The 15,070-nt window shown below is 40.1% G+C and overlaps 1 protein-coding gene and 1 long non-coding RNA gene across 5 annotated transcripts; both read right to left on the bottom strand.

Moving 5' to 3' along the window:
- Positions 1-1,879: 1,879 nt before the first annotated feature.
- On the bottom strand, positions 1,880-9,423 carry tnnt3a (troponin T type 3a (skeletal, fast); the record flags this gene model as incomplete). 4 transcript variants are annotated; one of them, XM_079501525.1, is made up of 11 exons in its annotated part: positions 8,238-8,293; positions 6,517-6,534; positions 5,681-5,699; positions 5,510-5,549; positions 5,011-5,127; positions 4,481-4,558; positions 3,930-4,040; positions 3,394-3,506; positions 3,066-3,156; positions 2,303-2,343; positions 1,880-2,175 (listed from the first exon to the last, which is right to left on the bottom strand). In XM_079501525.1, exons 5-11 carry the CDS (start codon positions 5,107-5,109, stop codon positions 2,139-2,141), a joined length of 570 nt encoding a protein of 189 aa, XP_079357651.1. In that variant the 5' UTR covers positions 5,110-5,127; positions 5,510-5,549; positions 5,681-5,699; positions 6,517-6,534; positions 8,238-8,293. The 4 variants fall into 4 exon arrangements, with proteins under 4 accessions (XP_079357651.1, XP_079357648.1, XP_079357650.1 ...); XM_079501522.1 differs by lacking the exons at positions 6,517-6,534; positions 8,238-8,293 and adding an exon at positions 9,105-9,183; XM_079501524.1 differs by lacking the exon at positions 6,517-6,534 and having other exon boundaries at positions 8,238-8,309.
- Positions 9,424-9,570: 147 nt separating this feature from the next.
- LOC306923443 lies at positions 9,571-12,330 on the bottom strand. Its single transcript, XR_013790067.1, has 3 exons — positions 12,108-12,330; positions 9,944-9,984; positions 9,571-9,813 (listed from the first exon to the last, which is right to left on the bottom strand). It is a non-coding gene; the product is annotated as an uncharacterized lncRNA (long non-coding RNA).
- Between the last annotated feature and the right edge of the window lie 2,740 nt (positions 12,331-15,070).

Below are 15,070 nucleotides of genomic sequence, written 5' to 3'. Positions count from 1 at the left end.
AGTGGTGGAAAAAGTACTCAATTGTTTTACTTAAGTAAAAGTACCAATACTGCAATTTAGAACTACTCCTAAGTAAAAGTACGGAATTGAAAATGTACTTGATTAAAAGTACAAAAGTGTCGGCATCAAAATGTACTTAAAGTACTAAAATTAAAAGTACTCATATTGCAGAATGTCCCACTTCACAATAGCAGATCTACAAGCTCACAATGCGTTGCGTTGCGACGCATTGTGAGCTTGTAGATCGGCTATTTTCAAATGGCCAAAATGTATAGGGTTGAAGTGGTTAATGTATGTTTTCTAATCAAAATTAAAATCTCCAAAGTAACTAGTAACTAAAGTTTTCAAATAACTGTAGTTGAGTAAAAGTACAAATATTGGCTCCGAGATGTAGTGGAGTAGAAGTAAAAGTATTGGAAATTGGAAATACTCAAGTACAGTACTCAAGTAAAAATACTTAGTTACTTTCCACCACTGGTAGTCACTGTCTGACCAGTTTGTTTTGGGATGTCTGGAGCCTTGTCTATGGTCTTTGAGGTGCTGTGGTACCATGAGGTGCATGCATAATCGATGAAACCTTGTATGAGGGCTCTTGTTAGGGTCTTCAAAGTATTTTTGCTGACCAGTGAGGAGATACTGTACAGCAGTGGTGCCCAAAAGGTAGATCGCCATCTACCAGTAGATCACAAAGGCTGTGCAGGTAGATCACATGACATGCCCCTAAAGAGTATTTCATTTCAATATATTGAAGAAAAAAAACGATAAACAAATAATAATAATAAACATTTCTCCCCCTCTATTTCCCATTCCAAGTGCATTTGTCTTATACTGTACAGAATGTAACACAAACTCTACTATTCCGAAGCCCCCTCAGATACATATTTAAACTATTTTCAGCAATAATAATTGATTTGGTGGGTAGATCTTGCCGAGCTGGTCATTTTGAAAGTAGCTCTCAAGTAAAAAAGTGTGGGCACCCCTGCTGTACAGGAATCTTAGATGCTGTACACAGGAATCTACACAGACTGCATGTAACCAATCCGACACAAATCTGGACAGCAAATCACATTTGGGTTGCCAGTCGGTCTGAACAAGGCCTAAATGCCATATACTGTCATCAGTAATTCTCATCCTTTTCAGGCCATGACCATGACACCCCCAAAATAATAATTGAACTATTCGAGGACCCCCCCCCCCCCACCCTGACACGCATGTGGAATGTAGTTGATGATGCATTACATTTAGTTTGACTCGGTTCCACAGATGATTGTGAAAATAGCAGATCTACGAGATTATAGATCAGCTATTTTCTTTCTTTTCTTTTTTTGCCTCTTTTGATAGTTTGACCTATTCTTATAGTGTAGTTTGTTGATTACCTTGATGCAGTAATTGTCTAATTTCTTTAAAATTAGGGTGCAGTAAGTGATATTTTCTTTGTTAAAATAAGTAGTCATTGCTATAGACTAGTGTTTGTTCAGTAACAGTGAGTCTCCAGTAAAATACATTCCAAGGGATACCAATTTTATCCAATCAGGAGAGAGAACTCATACAGAATACAGTATAAACAGGTGAAATTGGAAGTGGAGGACACAGAAATGAGCAGACAAAATTGGAAGTGGAAAACTAAAATTTAAGCTACGCTCTCCTGATTGGAGTAAATTGGCTACCCACTTGAAAATGCTTTTTTTCCTGTTTATTCAAGAGCTAAACACTTATGTTATAGCAAATATCAGAATATAGACCGTTTATGAATGGTTTTTAACCACCTTTTTAAAATTAGAATGCAAACAGTGTTGAAACAAATGACTTTAAAAGTACATGGCTATAGAAATATTGATCTTTATTAAGGGTTGAATAATAACAGATCTACAGACATGGCTTGAAGTGTCACACTTTATTTACAAAAATATTTGAGAACCAACAACAGCCCAAATCAAAGCGGGAAGAGCGGATATTCCTACAACAGCATGCTAATGGCTCCTTAGGGGATGTAACACAGAAACAAAAGGCAATGGCTCAGTGCTACTAATGTCTGATCCAACACCTTTGCCATAGTGTGCGTTGCAACTTTTGAGGCGTATGTCCGATAACCGTTACGATGGCAATTCTGGCTTCCAAGCCGGTACGACAGGTCCTGTCTACTTCCTGCGGCGGGTGGCGGCTCCCTTCTTGCTGCTACAATGCGTAAAGAAAACAGAATAATAAGAAGAAACGAGTGAGATCTGTGACACAGAGTTCATCATTGTATTAGGAATGAATATCTGAAGAGGTGCTGTGAACCACCTGCTCATGTTTTACTTACTATTTACTGAGCTCCTCCACTCTCTTACGCAGGGTGGTCACCTGAAGGACATCAGAGCGTTATGTCTATGTTCATAATCTATGTTCATATTCTCAACATAGAGCACTGTGGGTGTTAACCGTGTGGATTTTAATAGTTTGTTTACCACTTAAACCCTAGCATGCCGTATTCTGGGAAAACATTCGGCAGAAAATAGCCGGTTGACAAGCTCAACATGTGCCATTTTCAGCAAAAGCTTTCCCCACGATAATGGAAAACAGGAAATACACTAGTATGGACCCCTGAGGGACCCCACTCAACAACAAGAAATGTATAGTATATCAATCTTTGGCATTTAGCATTAAGATACGGGTGGAGGTCCTCCATTCTAGATGTCTCATCCTGCCACTAGGCAACCATTACCATCCTCATCATCGCAAGTCCACTTGGTAAAAAACCTCAGATACACCTCAAACCTCTCTGAATAGGAGGATGCTTTTACAGTGCCGGCCATTTTGGCTCAGCTCTAGAAATGTGAAAAAACAATAAGATTATACAAGGAGTACAACATCTTGGAGATCGTTGCTGTCGGGCATAAAACTAATATCTCCATTTTTTACAAACCTTTTCTTTTGATGTTTTTGAACAGTTTTGGACCCGACAGAGACGATATGTTTCCAACGTGAGATAACGGATATGTGGAGGCGTATACACACATTGTGTAACGGTCACACCATAACATTATGATGTTTAATCTTTGTGCAGCACCTGGATGGACACCCACCTCATACTTCTGCCTCTTCTGCCTCTCCATGTGGTCGAACTTCTCAGATTCCAGGGTGACCATCCATTCATGCAGCTCCTTGATCTTTTCTCTGGAGGTGAACCGAAATGCCATCATGTAAGTTCAAAATGTCTTTTAATGCAAATGTATGCTAATAGTGCTTCAAAGAAACTATACCGGGTGAACTTCAAAACTATAGCATCTCTGTCCAAACAGCATCATATAGCATCTAAATAACATTCTTAGCATTTGAAGTCAAGCTAAAAACTATTAATAGGACCTATGCGAGCCAGTATTGGTAAGTAACCAACAATCACATCGCACTTACTTCAGCTTGTCCTCATTGAGATGGTCAATGTTGACCTGCTTGCGTCTGGCTGCCAAGATCTTCTTCTTCTTCTCTCTCTCAGTCTCTTTCTTTCCACCTCTCTTCGAGTCGGCCTGTGAAAGAGCGGTGACGTTAATCATTAAAGCAACGTTTTATTCATGGAATGCCTCTACACTTTCATTCAACTGGTGGTCCAGGACCACTCATTCCTCATAGTTTCTACAGGGGGGTCTTTGTGTGATAGGATATATATATATTTTTTAACCCTAGTATCCCTATTCTGAGGAGAACTTTAGCCCCCCAAAAAGTACAGAGTGAAAGTAGTAGTAGTAAAATACATGAATCCAACACACTGATGATCGTGCTATCAAACAAATCTATACATTAAATCTATCTATGGCATCTATGAAAAAGTTTATTCTGCAACACAACTTTACACAATACGTAGTGGGGGTCTCTGCTTCATCTTTCAGCCAGGCTGAAAAACTCGGAAGGACCCCATGGTCTCCAGCATGTTTGCACAGATAGATACTGACCTTCTGAAGATGGCTGCTGGCACTGCCCATGCTGGTCAGCGCAGACTTCTTCTTGGCATCCTCAGCAGCCTTCTTCTCGGAATCTTTCTCCTCCCTCGCGCGCCTCTCCTCCTGTATTCAGGAAGGAAGCACACGGCACATGGTAAGCACAACCTCAGTCTGACTCTGAACACAACAGCACTATTGGGTTGTTTGGGGGCAAGTCGGTGATGACTAGGGTTGGGATCGGGAACCGGAGGAAGCGCATCCAACATTGAGGAACTGGAATTGGTACATTTGGAACCAGTTACGGAACCATTTTTCTTAAAAAGAAATGAATAATAAAATATTGATAATAATAATAATAATAATGAACCAAATGAACCCGTAAGGGTCCATTTTGTTCCATCTGTACACAGATGTACACAGATGGAACAAAATGGACAGACCTATCAGGGTTAATTTGGAACCCTCTATATAGGAATTGGATTTGGACCGGAATCGTTAGACTCCTAAAGGATCCCGACCCTAGTCTGGTGTGACACCCGGCAGGTATACAGAACGATACGAACCTCACGTCTGGCCTGGCGCTCCTTGTCCTTCTCAGAACGGATCCTCTGCTGCTCTGACCTCTCTGCCCTACGCTTCTCCTGCAGACGGACAGAAAGGTGTTGCATCCACAGAATCAGAACTACCAACAATCTGAATCATTTAATTTCCACGCACAAGGGATTCAATTCAGTTCAGTTCAGGCTCTATCTTAACTGTGAGAATGGACAAAATAATGGAGTTTTGTCTCCACTCTCAGTAGTCAGTTTTTATTACTGAGGAAATCTTAGTGATATAATATATTTTTTACATTTGTTCTCACATGTTATTCACATGTTTTGGGTTGTTTCTATTTTATTTTTGTCAAATATAATATCCCAAGATACTCTGATACACTGATGCACTGCAACATTCTTATCCATATATCCATATTTTAACTTTTTTCGTTATTTTTTTCTTCTCGTAAATTAACGTAAAGTAGCAGCCATTTTCTTTTATTATTTGAATCCTGTAATTCACACTCCCACAGAGTGGCACAACAACCCAAACTCACGATTCTCTCCTTGAGAGCGATGAGCTCCTCCTCCTCTTTCTTCCTGCACTCAAAGTGAGCATCGATCAGGCCCTGCAGCTCCTGCAGGTCCTTTCCCATGCGCTTCTTTGCGATGTCCTGCAGGGGGCCACAGACCAGAGGCAAAGGAGCATTAGAACCACACACACACACACACACACACACACACACACACACACCCCATCACCATCAATGCCCGAGAGATCCCAGACACAATCCCGTTGGAAAACACAGGATTCAGTAATATTCACCTTATTCCTGGCCACGCGCACCATTTCCACTCTATCAGGGGCAGGGCATATCAAGGGCTTTCGTGTTTACCAGTGTTGCCATTATATTTTATTATTACACGTGCAGTGGCCTACTAAGGAGAATTATGAACAGATAGCACACAGCAACACACAGCGGGAAAACTCAATGGTGGCCGCCCCACAGAGAAGAGCCAAGAATAAGGTGAATAGCCCCTCTGAGGTCTACTCACATCAAAGTTGACTGCATCACCGTCGGGAAGCTTAGGTGCTCTATGGGAAATGAAATATATCGATGTCTTACCATGAATACATTCACGAAAGCAATAATGGAAAATGACAGAAGATTGAAATGTGTGGTGGAGATCATTTCAATGCAGGGTTACATGAGAAGTTAAACTTACTTGAACTTGGGCTTCTCCTCTGTTCATTACGAAACGAAGAAGGGGAACAAGTACACGTTACTGGGTTAGAGATGCACACTAGATTGTGTTGTTTGATATAGTGCTATACTATAAGTTAAACACAATATGTTAAAATGAGATAATACAAATCGTTGCCTGGGCTTTCGAGTGAAGGAAGGAGTTAGGAAAAATCAACAAAATATCAAAACTCTACTACTACTACTAGACACGCAGATTTACACAAACAAATATGATATTTAGTAGGCTATAACATCGTCTTGGCTGTTATTGTAACTATATTTTCATGTTCACTACGGCACGTTCAAAACAGATCAGCTTGTTTATTAAAGTATTAAATATATATTATATATGAAAGTTGGGAAAAACCTAAAAACAGTTTGTATCATGTTTTTGGCTTGACCCCAAAGCCTGCTTCACAGGCAAGGTAACACATGTCCATTTTGGAACATGTAGGTGAAACCATTCCATGCAAAGTTGTATAGTTAAGCAATAAGTCATGAGAGGGAGAGCTTTCTTGTGGTTATTGGCGCGGCAGCGCTACTACGGCATAGGCGCGACGAGGACTTGTTAGCATTATTCTTTCACCCTTCTTCTCCGCCTTTGTCAAACTAAATTCCTTTGGAAACTAATACATATATAATTAAATAAATGTATTGATATCCTATTATGGTAATTTGAGTGTAGCCAAATAACAGACAAATATAATTTTGGACAGACATTTTGTGCCCAGCAGAGCAGACATTCCCTCCTTACCAGAAACAACAGACCAAACCAGAATGAACACACCAAATTCACCCAAGTTTTAATCAACATACCTTCCTCTTCAATGGCCTCTGCATGCAGCAAGCATTGAAAATAAGAGCAGAATGAACAGCATTAGCATGGCAGCGAGAGCTGCACGCCGTTAGCCTCCTAGCATAATGGCCTAAGTCATATTTTGAAGGTTTTCAGAAAAGATCATCTAGTTGAATTAGGCAATCATGAGTAATACAACTCGCCTTTATTCATATCTGCCTAACTCTACTCTACTCCTGATTTACCCTGCCTTATTGCCTATGTCAATATGCTTGTTACATTAAAAGATAATTGATGCCTAAGTCAAAAAGTTTACTTAAAATTCTGAGGACATATAGGCAATAAGGAACAATGAAGCAGCAGTGTTTAGGAGAGTAGAGTTAGGCAGAAATGTCAATTTGACCCAAAAATTACTGTGAGGCTAAGGACATTCTATGGTTTCTTCTCTAGCGCACTATAGCTTTAGTGCTAGTCCCTCTTCAGTGTTTGATCAATGATACTTTGTTGAAATAAGGATTGTAAAGTAATAATAGAGCTAATGTTGTAATCATTACATATCAATGAATTGATACAATTATATTTAAATTGACGTTCAGAGACTTTACTACTGTATTTAGACATTCTAATGGCTCATCAAAGTATCATTGTTCTATTATGGAACAAGTTATGCCCATTGAGAAGAAACAAACAAAAGATCGCATTCCAAAAGCCTTAATTTCTTTCCCTATAAAAGTATCTTTGGTGCATAGCAGTTTCATTCAGTCTCCTTTAAGGAAACAGCCATTGTAATGATTAGTGATAACATTAAAGCGTTTGATATGCTGACATCGTTGACACCGAATGACAGATATCAAAAGTGAGAATTTAAATGTGTTTCCAACGAGTGCCTTTATTTTGGCCAAATTAAAATGGAAGGCCAATAATTTAGTGTGTGTGATAGCAACACACAAAACTTTAACTGCAAATTAGTTCTTTTATGTTTCTGTTTTTGGCAAATGTTGGCACACATGCATTTTGAGTTGAGTTCTGAAATGCATTTGCATTAAAAAAAAAAGTCTGTATTTCCGAATCAAAATGTCAGATTGGTAACATGCATCACGATTTGTGATGAATGTAAAAAGGACAAAATACTTGCAAAACAAAAGTGAGGCAAATTGGCGCTTTGAATTCCAAATTGTTGTCGAGAGAAACATTCATAATCGTCAGCCATCTTTAATCTGGCCAGTAGTGAAGGGAAGGTACAGATTAGTAGTAGTGTAGAGGGTATAGAAAAATAGAGGTGTGGTTGGTTAACCCATTAAAACCAGTAAAGCATCCGTATCATTTTAGATCTTGGCGTTTGTTATTCAAAATGTATTTAACCAGTAAAAAACACATTGAGACTATGCGTCTCTTTTTCAATTGGGAACTGGCCAAGCGGCAGAATACATTAGGGAATACAAAAACAGCAGATCTACAAGCTCACAGCACGTCACTTTGTGCAAGCTTGTACGTCTGCCGTTGTTGAACCATTTTTTTGAAAAAATCTTGAAAGTGTTTGGAAAAAACGTTGAATAACTGTGAAAAATCACAACATAAGTTTGAGAACTATTGATTTTAGAACGCAGAATTATAGTAGAATTGGCCTCGCTCGCTGGTCTTAATGGGTTAAAAAAGGGTCTGTCTGCCTTTGGAGCAGATGGTGCTGCTGCTGCTGGAGGGGGTGGATGAGATGAGAGAATACCCCCATCAGGCCACATACCTTCAACCTCGGGTTCGGGCTCTGGTTCTACCACGGGCTCGGGTTCTGGCTCAGGCTCAGGCTCAGGCTCGGCCTCGGGCTCAGGCTCGGGCTCTGGGGCAGCCTCAGGCTCAGGCTCTGCCTCGGGCTCTGGGGCCGCCTCAGGGGCCACCTCAACTTCCTCCTCTACTACTTCCTCCTCTGCAACGGCTGCACCGCCACCATAACACCATGCAGCGAGGAGTAACCGGGGAGAGGAAGGGCGATGAAAGGGTTAATGGAAGCATGGGGGGTGGAGGAGGGGGGGGGGGGGGGATGAGAAGATGAAGGAGGTGGGAGGTGATAGTGTGGGGGTGGAAGATGGAAGGGGGGGTGGGGGGGGGTTGTAAGTCGGAAGAACTGATAAGGATGAAGAGATGAGGTGAGGTGGGTTGTTTTTTTTTTGCTAAGAGAGCAAGTTGTTTCACAGTAATGGCCACCAGGCGGCGCTAAAGCGAATAAGAGAGCAAGCAGGTTAAAAAAAGGGAGGAAAAAGGTCAATGAGTGATGGACATTTATTATGGCGGACTGTTTTGACTGAAATGGCTATGCTGAGGGTTGTTATGACAACCAGGTAAACTCCAGATTTGTCTTTAAAGATGTCAGGATTGCTACATCAACTGACCATAATAATGCAGTGGAACATCAACACATAAGGCACATATAGTCTGCATTTGTGTTGTCTGTCCTTTATTTTTATTTTATTTTCTTGAGTTAGTGTTGATCGGCATGCCACAAAGACGACTTTGTATGTAATCATCACGATGAAGGAAAACACCGACAAAATTAGTTATTATAGATGAGGACATGAGCGTTATCATCTGAAGTTTGTAGGTTTGTAGGCCTTACCATCGTACTCTTCATTTTGGTCCGAAAAAGAAAGGAGCAAAACAACATGATCAAAAGATCTCATCTGGACCCAATTTCTATGCAGAATAACACTGCAAAAAATGTGGGTGCGGCTGAAATCCATGCTAAGCATTCAAAATACAGTCCTCCTCAACTGACGAGAGTTCACATTTCTTGAATTATATTGTGATGTGAATTGACTAAAGAATCATGGCTAGGATAACTTTAGTACAATTCCTTCTCACATAAAGGTTCAGCTAAGGAGACCTGTGCAGTTGCAGTGCCACAGATTAGCAGGACCCTGTTGCCAATAGACCAGCGCATTTTAAAATTATGCCCTGATCATTTTCACTTGTGATATTGCCTCAGGTGCAAAATGACGCTGTGCTGTTGTCAATGTTGGTGCCTGCATCCATGCAAATAGAGTGAGAGGGCTGCCTGTCTCACATCCAGTGTGTGCTGCACAGTGCAGTAGCCTATTCGTAACGTGTTGAATCTCAGGGAGTCAAGCCAAACCTGGACCAATTATTTATCCAGTGCCATTTAATTCTATGGGGGATTGGAAAATCAGTTAGGCAACATTTTCGGTAAACATTTTGATATTAAAAGTCAAATACATTTTTGTATAATGACAATAATTGTGCATGATGACTGTATCTACACTATCTTTGAAGATCAGTAATGATAATATATAATGTACTTACCCCCACTGTAAGACAAAAAGAAAGAAAGGGATATTTAGAAAACGGTCAGAACTACTCACCAATATTGAATTACATTTCAGCATTTTTAGATGGAAATTTGGATTTTTATTTTTATTTGTTTTATTATATACTTACACATCTTCTGTGTCAGACATGATGACAAGTGGGATTTAAACCTGCGCACAAGAGAGGGCAAAAGAGAGGAGACATTTCAAGTCACACTATTTATAGCACAGGATTAAGTTCTAGAATGGCCCCCCACTCCCCCACAAGTGCCCCTATAACACCACCCTGTGGTCCAAACCTTTTTGTTTTGGGGTATATATATATTTTAAGTTCAGAGAGTATTTTTTTTAAATTTGAAGTGTTGCTGTCATTGGCAACGATGATGCTCACGCATTAAGGAGATGAAAGAAATATCTGACTTTATAATTAGAATTAGATTCAAGTATTCAACAGAAATTTGAACCCTAACCTGAATCTGCTTCTCAACTTGTAAGTGAGAAGTCGACCAAACATAGCTTTGTGCCAAACGGCCTCTCTCTCTGCCACCACCCAGGGCGTGAGATTCATTTAGCCATACATAAAAAAAAATAGGAGGTCATTGGAAAGGTCGTGATCCAAACCCACCCCATGTTTCCATTTGTTAATGAAGGTCTTAAAGAGTTTTAGCTTCCAAGAACATAGCGTTCTCTAATATATACGTTCTTTAACAGCCTTTACCTCCTATACCTTCTTCTTATAGCATTACATTTTATTTGTTTGTCTTGAACATTGATCGTATAGTGTTTTAAGGTGAATTTAAAATGTAATCGCTAATGAAATGTGTATTTATAAATGGTGAGAGGCTTGCATGGGTAACCCATTAGCCTCATTAGTGTGAGGGCCCCGCGAAGGCTTCTCGCATCAGAACTATTTCCAAACAAGACAGCTGCAGATACCTCCAGGACGCGGGCCCTAGGATCCTGTTTCAATAGATGCACAGATGATGCATCTCAGGTTCTTTCTCTTGGAATAGTCTCCACAATTCCAAGTCTCCATGCAGTCCTTATCTGGGCATCGCTCACACTTGGGCCTTTCAATCATTTTCTTTTCAGACCCCCACCCTTCCGCCCTCCTCCCCCCTTATGGCTACTATTGACTTCCTTCAAGGTAAAAAAAACTTTAAAAAAAGACAAATATATAAACAAAACAATAAAAAGTAGCAATTTAAAATAATTATTTAGAAAATAAAATCTTTCAAATAGCAGTCAGATGTCCTCATTCATTCTCCCGTGTAATGCTGGTGGCTGTTGAATGAGAGGCTACAGTGTGTTGACTGTATGCTGAGCCTGTGTATATTTGTTTATCCTGACGGTATGCCAACCATGCCCCACCCACCCTCAGGTTATAAGTTAATAACCATCCATACCAACAATATCAATTAACCAATTAACCAGAACAAATAAACTAAATCTAAAACGGAAAACACAATGTCCAAATATCCAAGCCATGTTGTAGTAGCACTACTGTACACAGTAGTGCTGACTGTTCGTAGCTGTCACATAATCAAAGAACAAGGACCATCTTGTCTCCGCTGCATAGCTGTGAATCAGAGGCTTATCTGTAAATCCCACTCTGATGACACACAGCTGGGTGATTGAAATCTGATGCCACGTCCGATTGTCAAAGTACAAAACAATGTCACTTTCATCTTTTTAGACAGCAATGTCAAAGGTGTCATAGCCAACACACGCACGCACGCACGCAGGCGCACGCAGGCGCGCACACACACACACGCACGCACGCACACACGCGCACACACACACACACACACACACACACACACACAAACACACACACACACACACACACACACACACACACACACACACACACACACACACACACACACACACACACACACATATTCAACCAAAATTCCTTATCAATGAGCACAATTTGATTGCAACAAAGCTGAGATCGGTCTGTATCGATTCTTTGTGACCATCCGCACAAACCCTATGCACTCTGGGTAAACCCCATATGTTCCAAAAATCCTTTCGATAATTCAACAACTGTATTCCAACCCCATGCTGGGTCCTTCACCTCAAACAATACTGTGGAGCAGCTTCTGCTTTTAAGCAGAATGATCCGAGTCAGTGGCGATGGTTTTTTTACAACACGTGGATTCAGCTGCTGGGCCGGGCAGGGGCTCATATAACACTGTACTTTAGCTTAGTTGTTTTGCCTTAGCCATTTTCTCAGACACACTCATTCTCAGTTACACCCTATATATCTCTCTCTCATATACTCTTACCTGAGAAAAGGGTGAAAGACGTGAGCTCCCTGTCGGCAGAGACTGAGACTGCTGTAAGGTTCTGCAAACTTACCGCCCTGATTATCTCTTCTGTTATACTGACACCCAATACAGGCAGGCTCCCCATTGGCCAAGGAGCTGCTGGAAGGCGAGGCCGGGAGGGGGGACGTCTAATAAGGAGATGGATAGACCCTGTGGTATGGCCGGAGGCTCGAGTTGTGGAGCCTTAGCTATTTTTGCCACGGCATTAGGCAAGCACATTTTTTCCCAAGGGTCTTAGAGCTGTAAAGACACAAACATCAGGGAAGCCATCATAGAGAGGTGTAGGAGACAACATAAACATAATGCATGGTAACGGTCATAGGAGGACAGAAACCTGAGTTGTGTGTCTTTGCGACGTCATAGAGGTGTTGTTGGCAATACTTGTATAAACAAAATGTATGATACGTTGATGCGCGGTCAAAGCAGGACGGGAACCTGAGTTGTATCTTTGCCCCAAATGCGTGTGGCTCGATGAGTCATCTTAGGGTTAGGGTTCACAGGAGTCATCCTTTAAGCTGTTTATGCCTGTCTGTCTGTCTGTCTGTCTTTGTGTGTGTGTGTGTGTGTGTGTGTGTGTGTGTGTGTGTGTGTGTGTGTGTGTGTGTGTGTGTGTGTGTGTGTGTGTGTATTTGTGTGTGTGTGCGTGCGTGCGTGCATGTATGTATGTGCGTTTGCAGAGTTCACAGTATGCAACGTTGTTCCGAATAGTTTTAAATCAAGGTTGCATGTTTTTAATATAACTGGCCAAAAAGACAGAAGAAAGGTTTGCGCTCTAACCTCAAGGCTTACTATAGGTCTGAGGACAGGTGCGAGAGACAAAGCATGACAGGCCATAAACAACAGTGTTGATGATGGTCTGAGGACACTTTGTCAACTTTATTTTCACCATGTCACCTTTTGCACTTTTGCAAGTGAAAGACTGATATTTGTTGCATCCAAAGAGCTTTTTAGTACAGTGTAAGAACATCCCGTTGCCATAATAACCTACAAACTGCTTCTCCAATGTGATTGACACCCACAGCCACAACACTATGGGAGCGACCATGATCTGGTACCACCCAAATTTAGAACAAACCTGGGACAATTCTTATTTTACGCCAAAATTCATGGCGAATAGAGATTCGCCATGCTCCAACACTGGACTCTTTTAAGGCTGCCTTGAAAAGACACTTATTCTCTCAGGCTTATGGCATATAGTTTTTGATTGTTGTTGGTACATTTTGTAAAGCGTCCTTGGGTTCATGAAAGGCGCTATATAAATTCAAGCTATTATTATTATTATTATTAAAATGTGGCACCCTTCATTTGGTGTTTTAAGCATTATGTTATTCTTTAGCTATTGAAAAATTGCAGATCTACAAGCTCTAAAATGTGGCACAAATCTTTGAATATATATTCTTTCAGAGCGAACGTTTTTAACTCAAATCTTTGCTCCAGGGGGGTCCCTGGAACAACATATTTTCAGATGGGGGTCGGCGGCCTATTACATATAACTTTTGGGACTTGACATGAAATATTGAGAACCACTGATATAGAAACATGAGGTTTTTCAGAAAATTGGTTATTTTCTAAATTGGCCTGAAAAAACATCTATCAGGAGACTGCAAGGGGAGGTAAATGTAATGTCTCCATATCTTTTGTACATAATAGTGTTTGTATTTGTTGATGACATGTATTATTGTGTGAATTGTGCATGCTATGTTGATTGATTGAATACATGGGACCACAATGGAAGTCCCCAGGAGTTTTTTGTGTTATCCTTTTAGCCTTAATGTCTTACATACTGTACCATGTATGCTGTTCAGTGTTTTTTTTGGCAGCAAATTTTGATTTTAGTTTTAGTCATAGTCTCTTGAATAGTTTTCATTTAGTCTTAGTCACATTCTGGAATGTTTTAGCGTTAGTCTAGTTTTAGTCTACTAAATATCATAAGATTTTAGTCAACTAAATCTACAGTTGATTAAGTCGAACAAAATGTATTTTGGTAGGCCTTGATGCCGACTGTTTTTTTCACTTGCTGAAAATAGCCGATCTACAAGCCCGCTGCGACGCGTTGTGAGCTTTTAGATTGTCTATTTTCAGCATGCAACTAATTGTAAAATGACTTATACTGGATCTCTTGTCCACTAGTCCCTTCCTAACATTTTAGTCTAGTTTTTATTTGTTGATGACATTGTCAGTATATAGTCTTAGTTTTAGTCATCATAGCTTAGTTTTCATTTAGTTTCCATTTAGTTTTCGTCATGAACATTTTTCGTCTTAGTTTAAGTCGACAAAATCAACACTGATGCTGTTGCTGTTTACATTTCTGATCAGTAAAGTATTCGATCAATAAGTATCAATACTGCAACATAGAAATTAAAAGTATCAATTCTGCAACATAGAAATACTCTGTTACAAGTAAAAGTCTGGTAATCAAAATGTACTAAAAAGTATAGTACTAAAGTAGAATCATTATGCAAATGTACCATTTCACAAGTTTTCAAATCTTTTTGAAAATAGAAGATCTAACAATTTCACAATGGCTCACGTCGTGAGGCATTGTGAGCTTGTAGATCTGCTATTTTCAAATGGCCAAAATGTACAGTATACAGAGCTGAAGTGGTTAATCTATGTTAATTTATAATAATAGTCAAAATCTATAAAGTAACTAGTAACTAAAGTTGTCAAATAATTGTGTAGTAAAAGTGTAATATTTGCCTCTGAGATTTAGTGGAGTAGAGACACAGTAGTGACATTTTGGAAATACTACTTTGGAAATATATAATATTTGTACTTGAGTACACAAAGACCCGCCCGGCAGCGCTGTTGTTTTTGGCAGCAAATTTAGATTTTAGTTTTAGTCATAGTCTCTTGAATAGTTTTCACTTAGTTTTAGTCCAGTCACCTGGAATGTTTTAGAGTTGGTCTAGTTTTAGTCG

The sequence above is a fragment of the Electrona antarctica genome (genome assembly GCF_951216825.1).
Source record: "Electrona antarctica genome assembly, chromosome: 5".
Taxonomy (NCBI): domain Eukaryota; kingdom Metazoa; phylum Chordata; class Actinopteri; order Myctophiformes; family Myctophidae; genus Electrona; species Electrona antarctica.
This window is presented reverse-complemented; position numbering and strand designations above follow the sequence as displayed.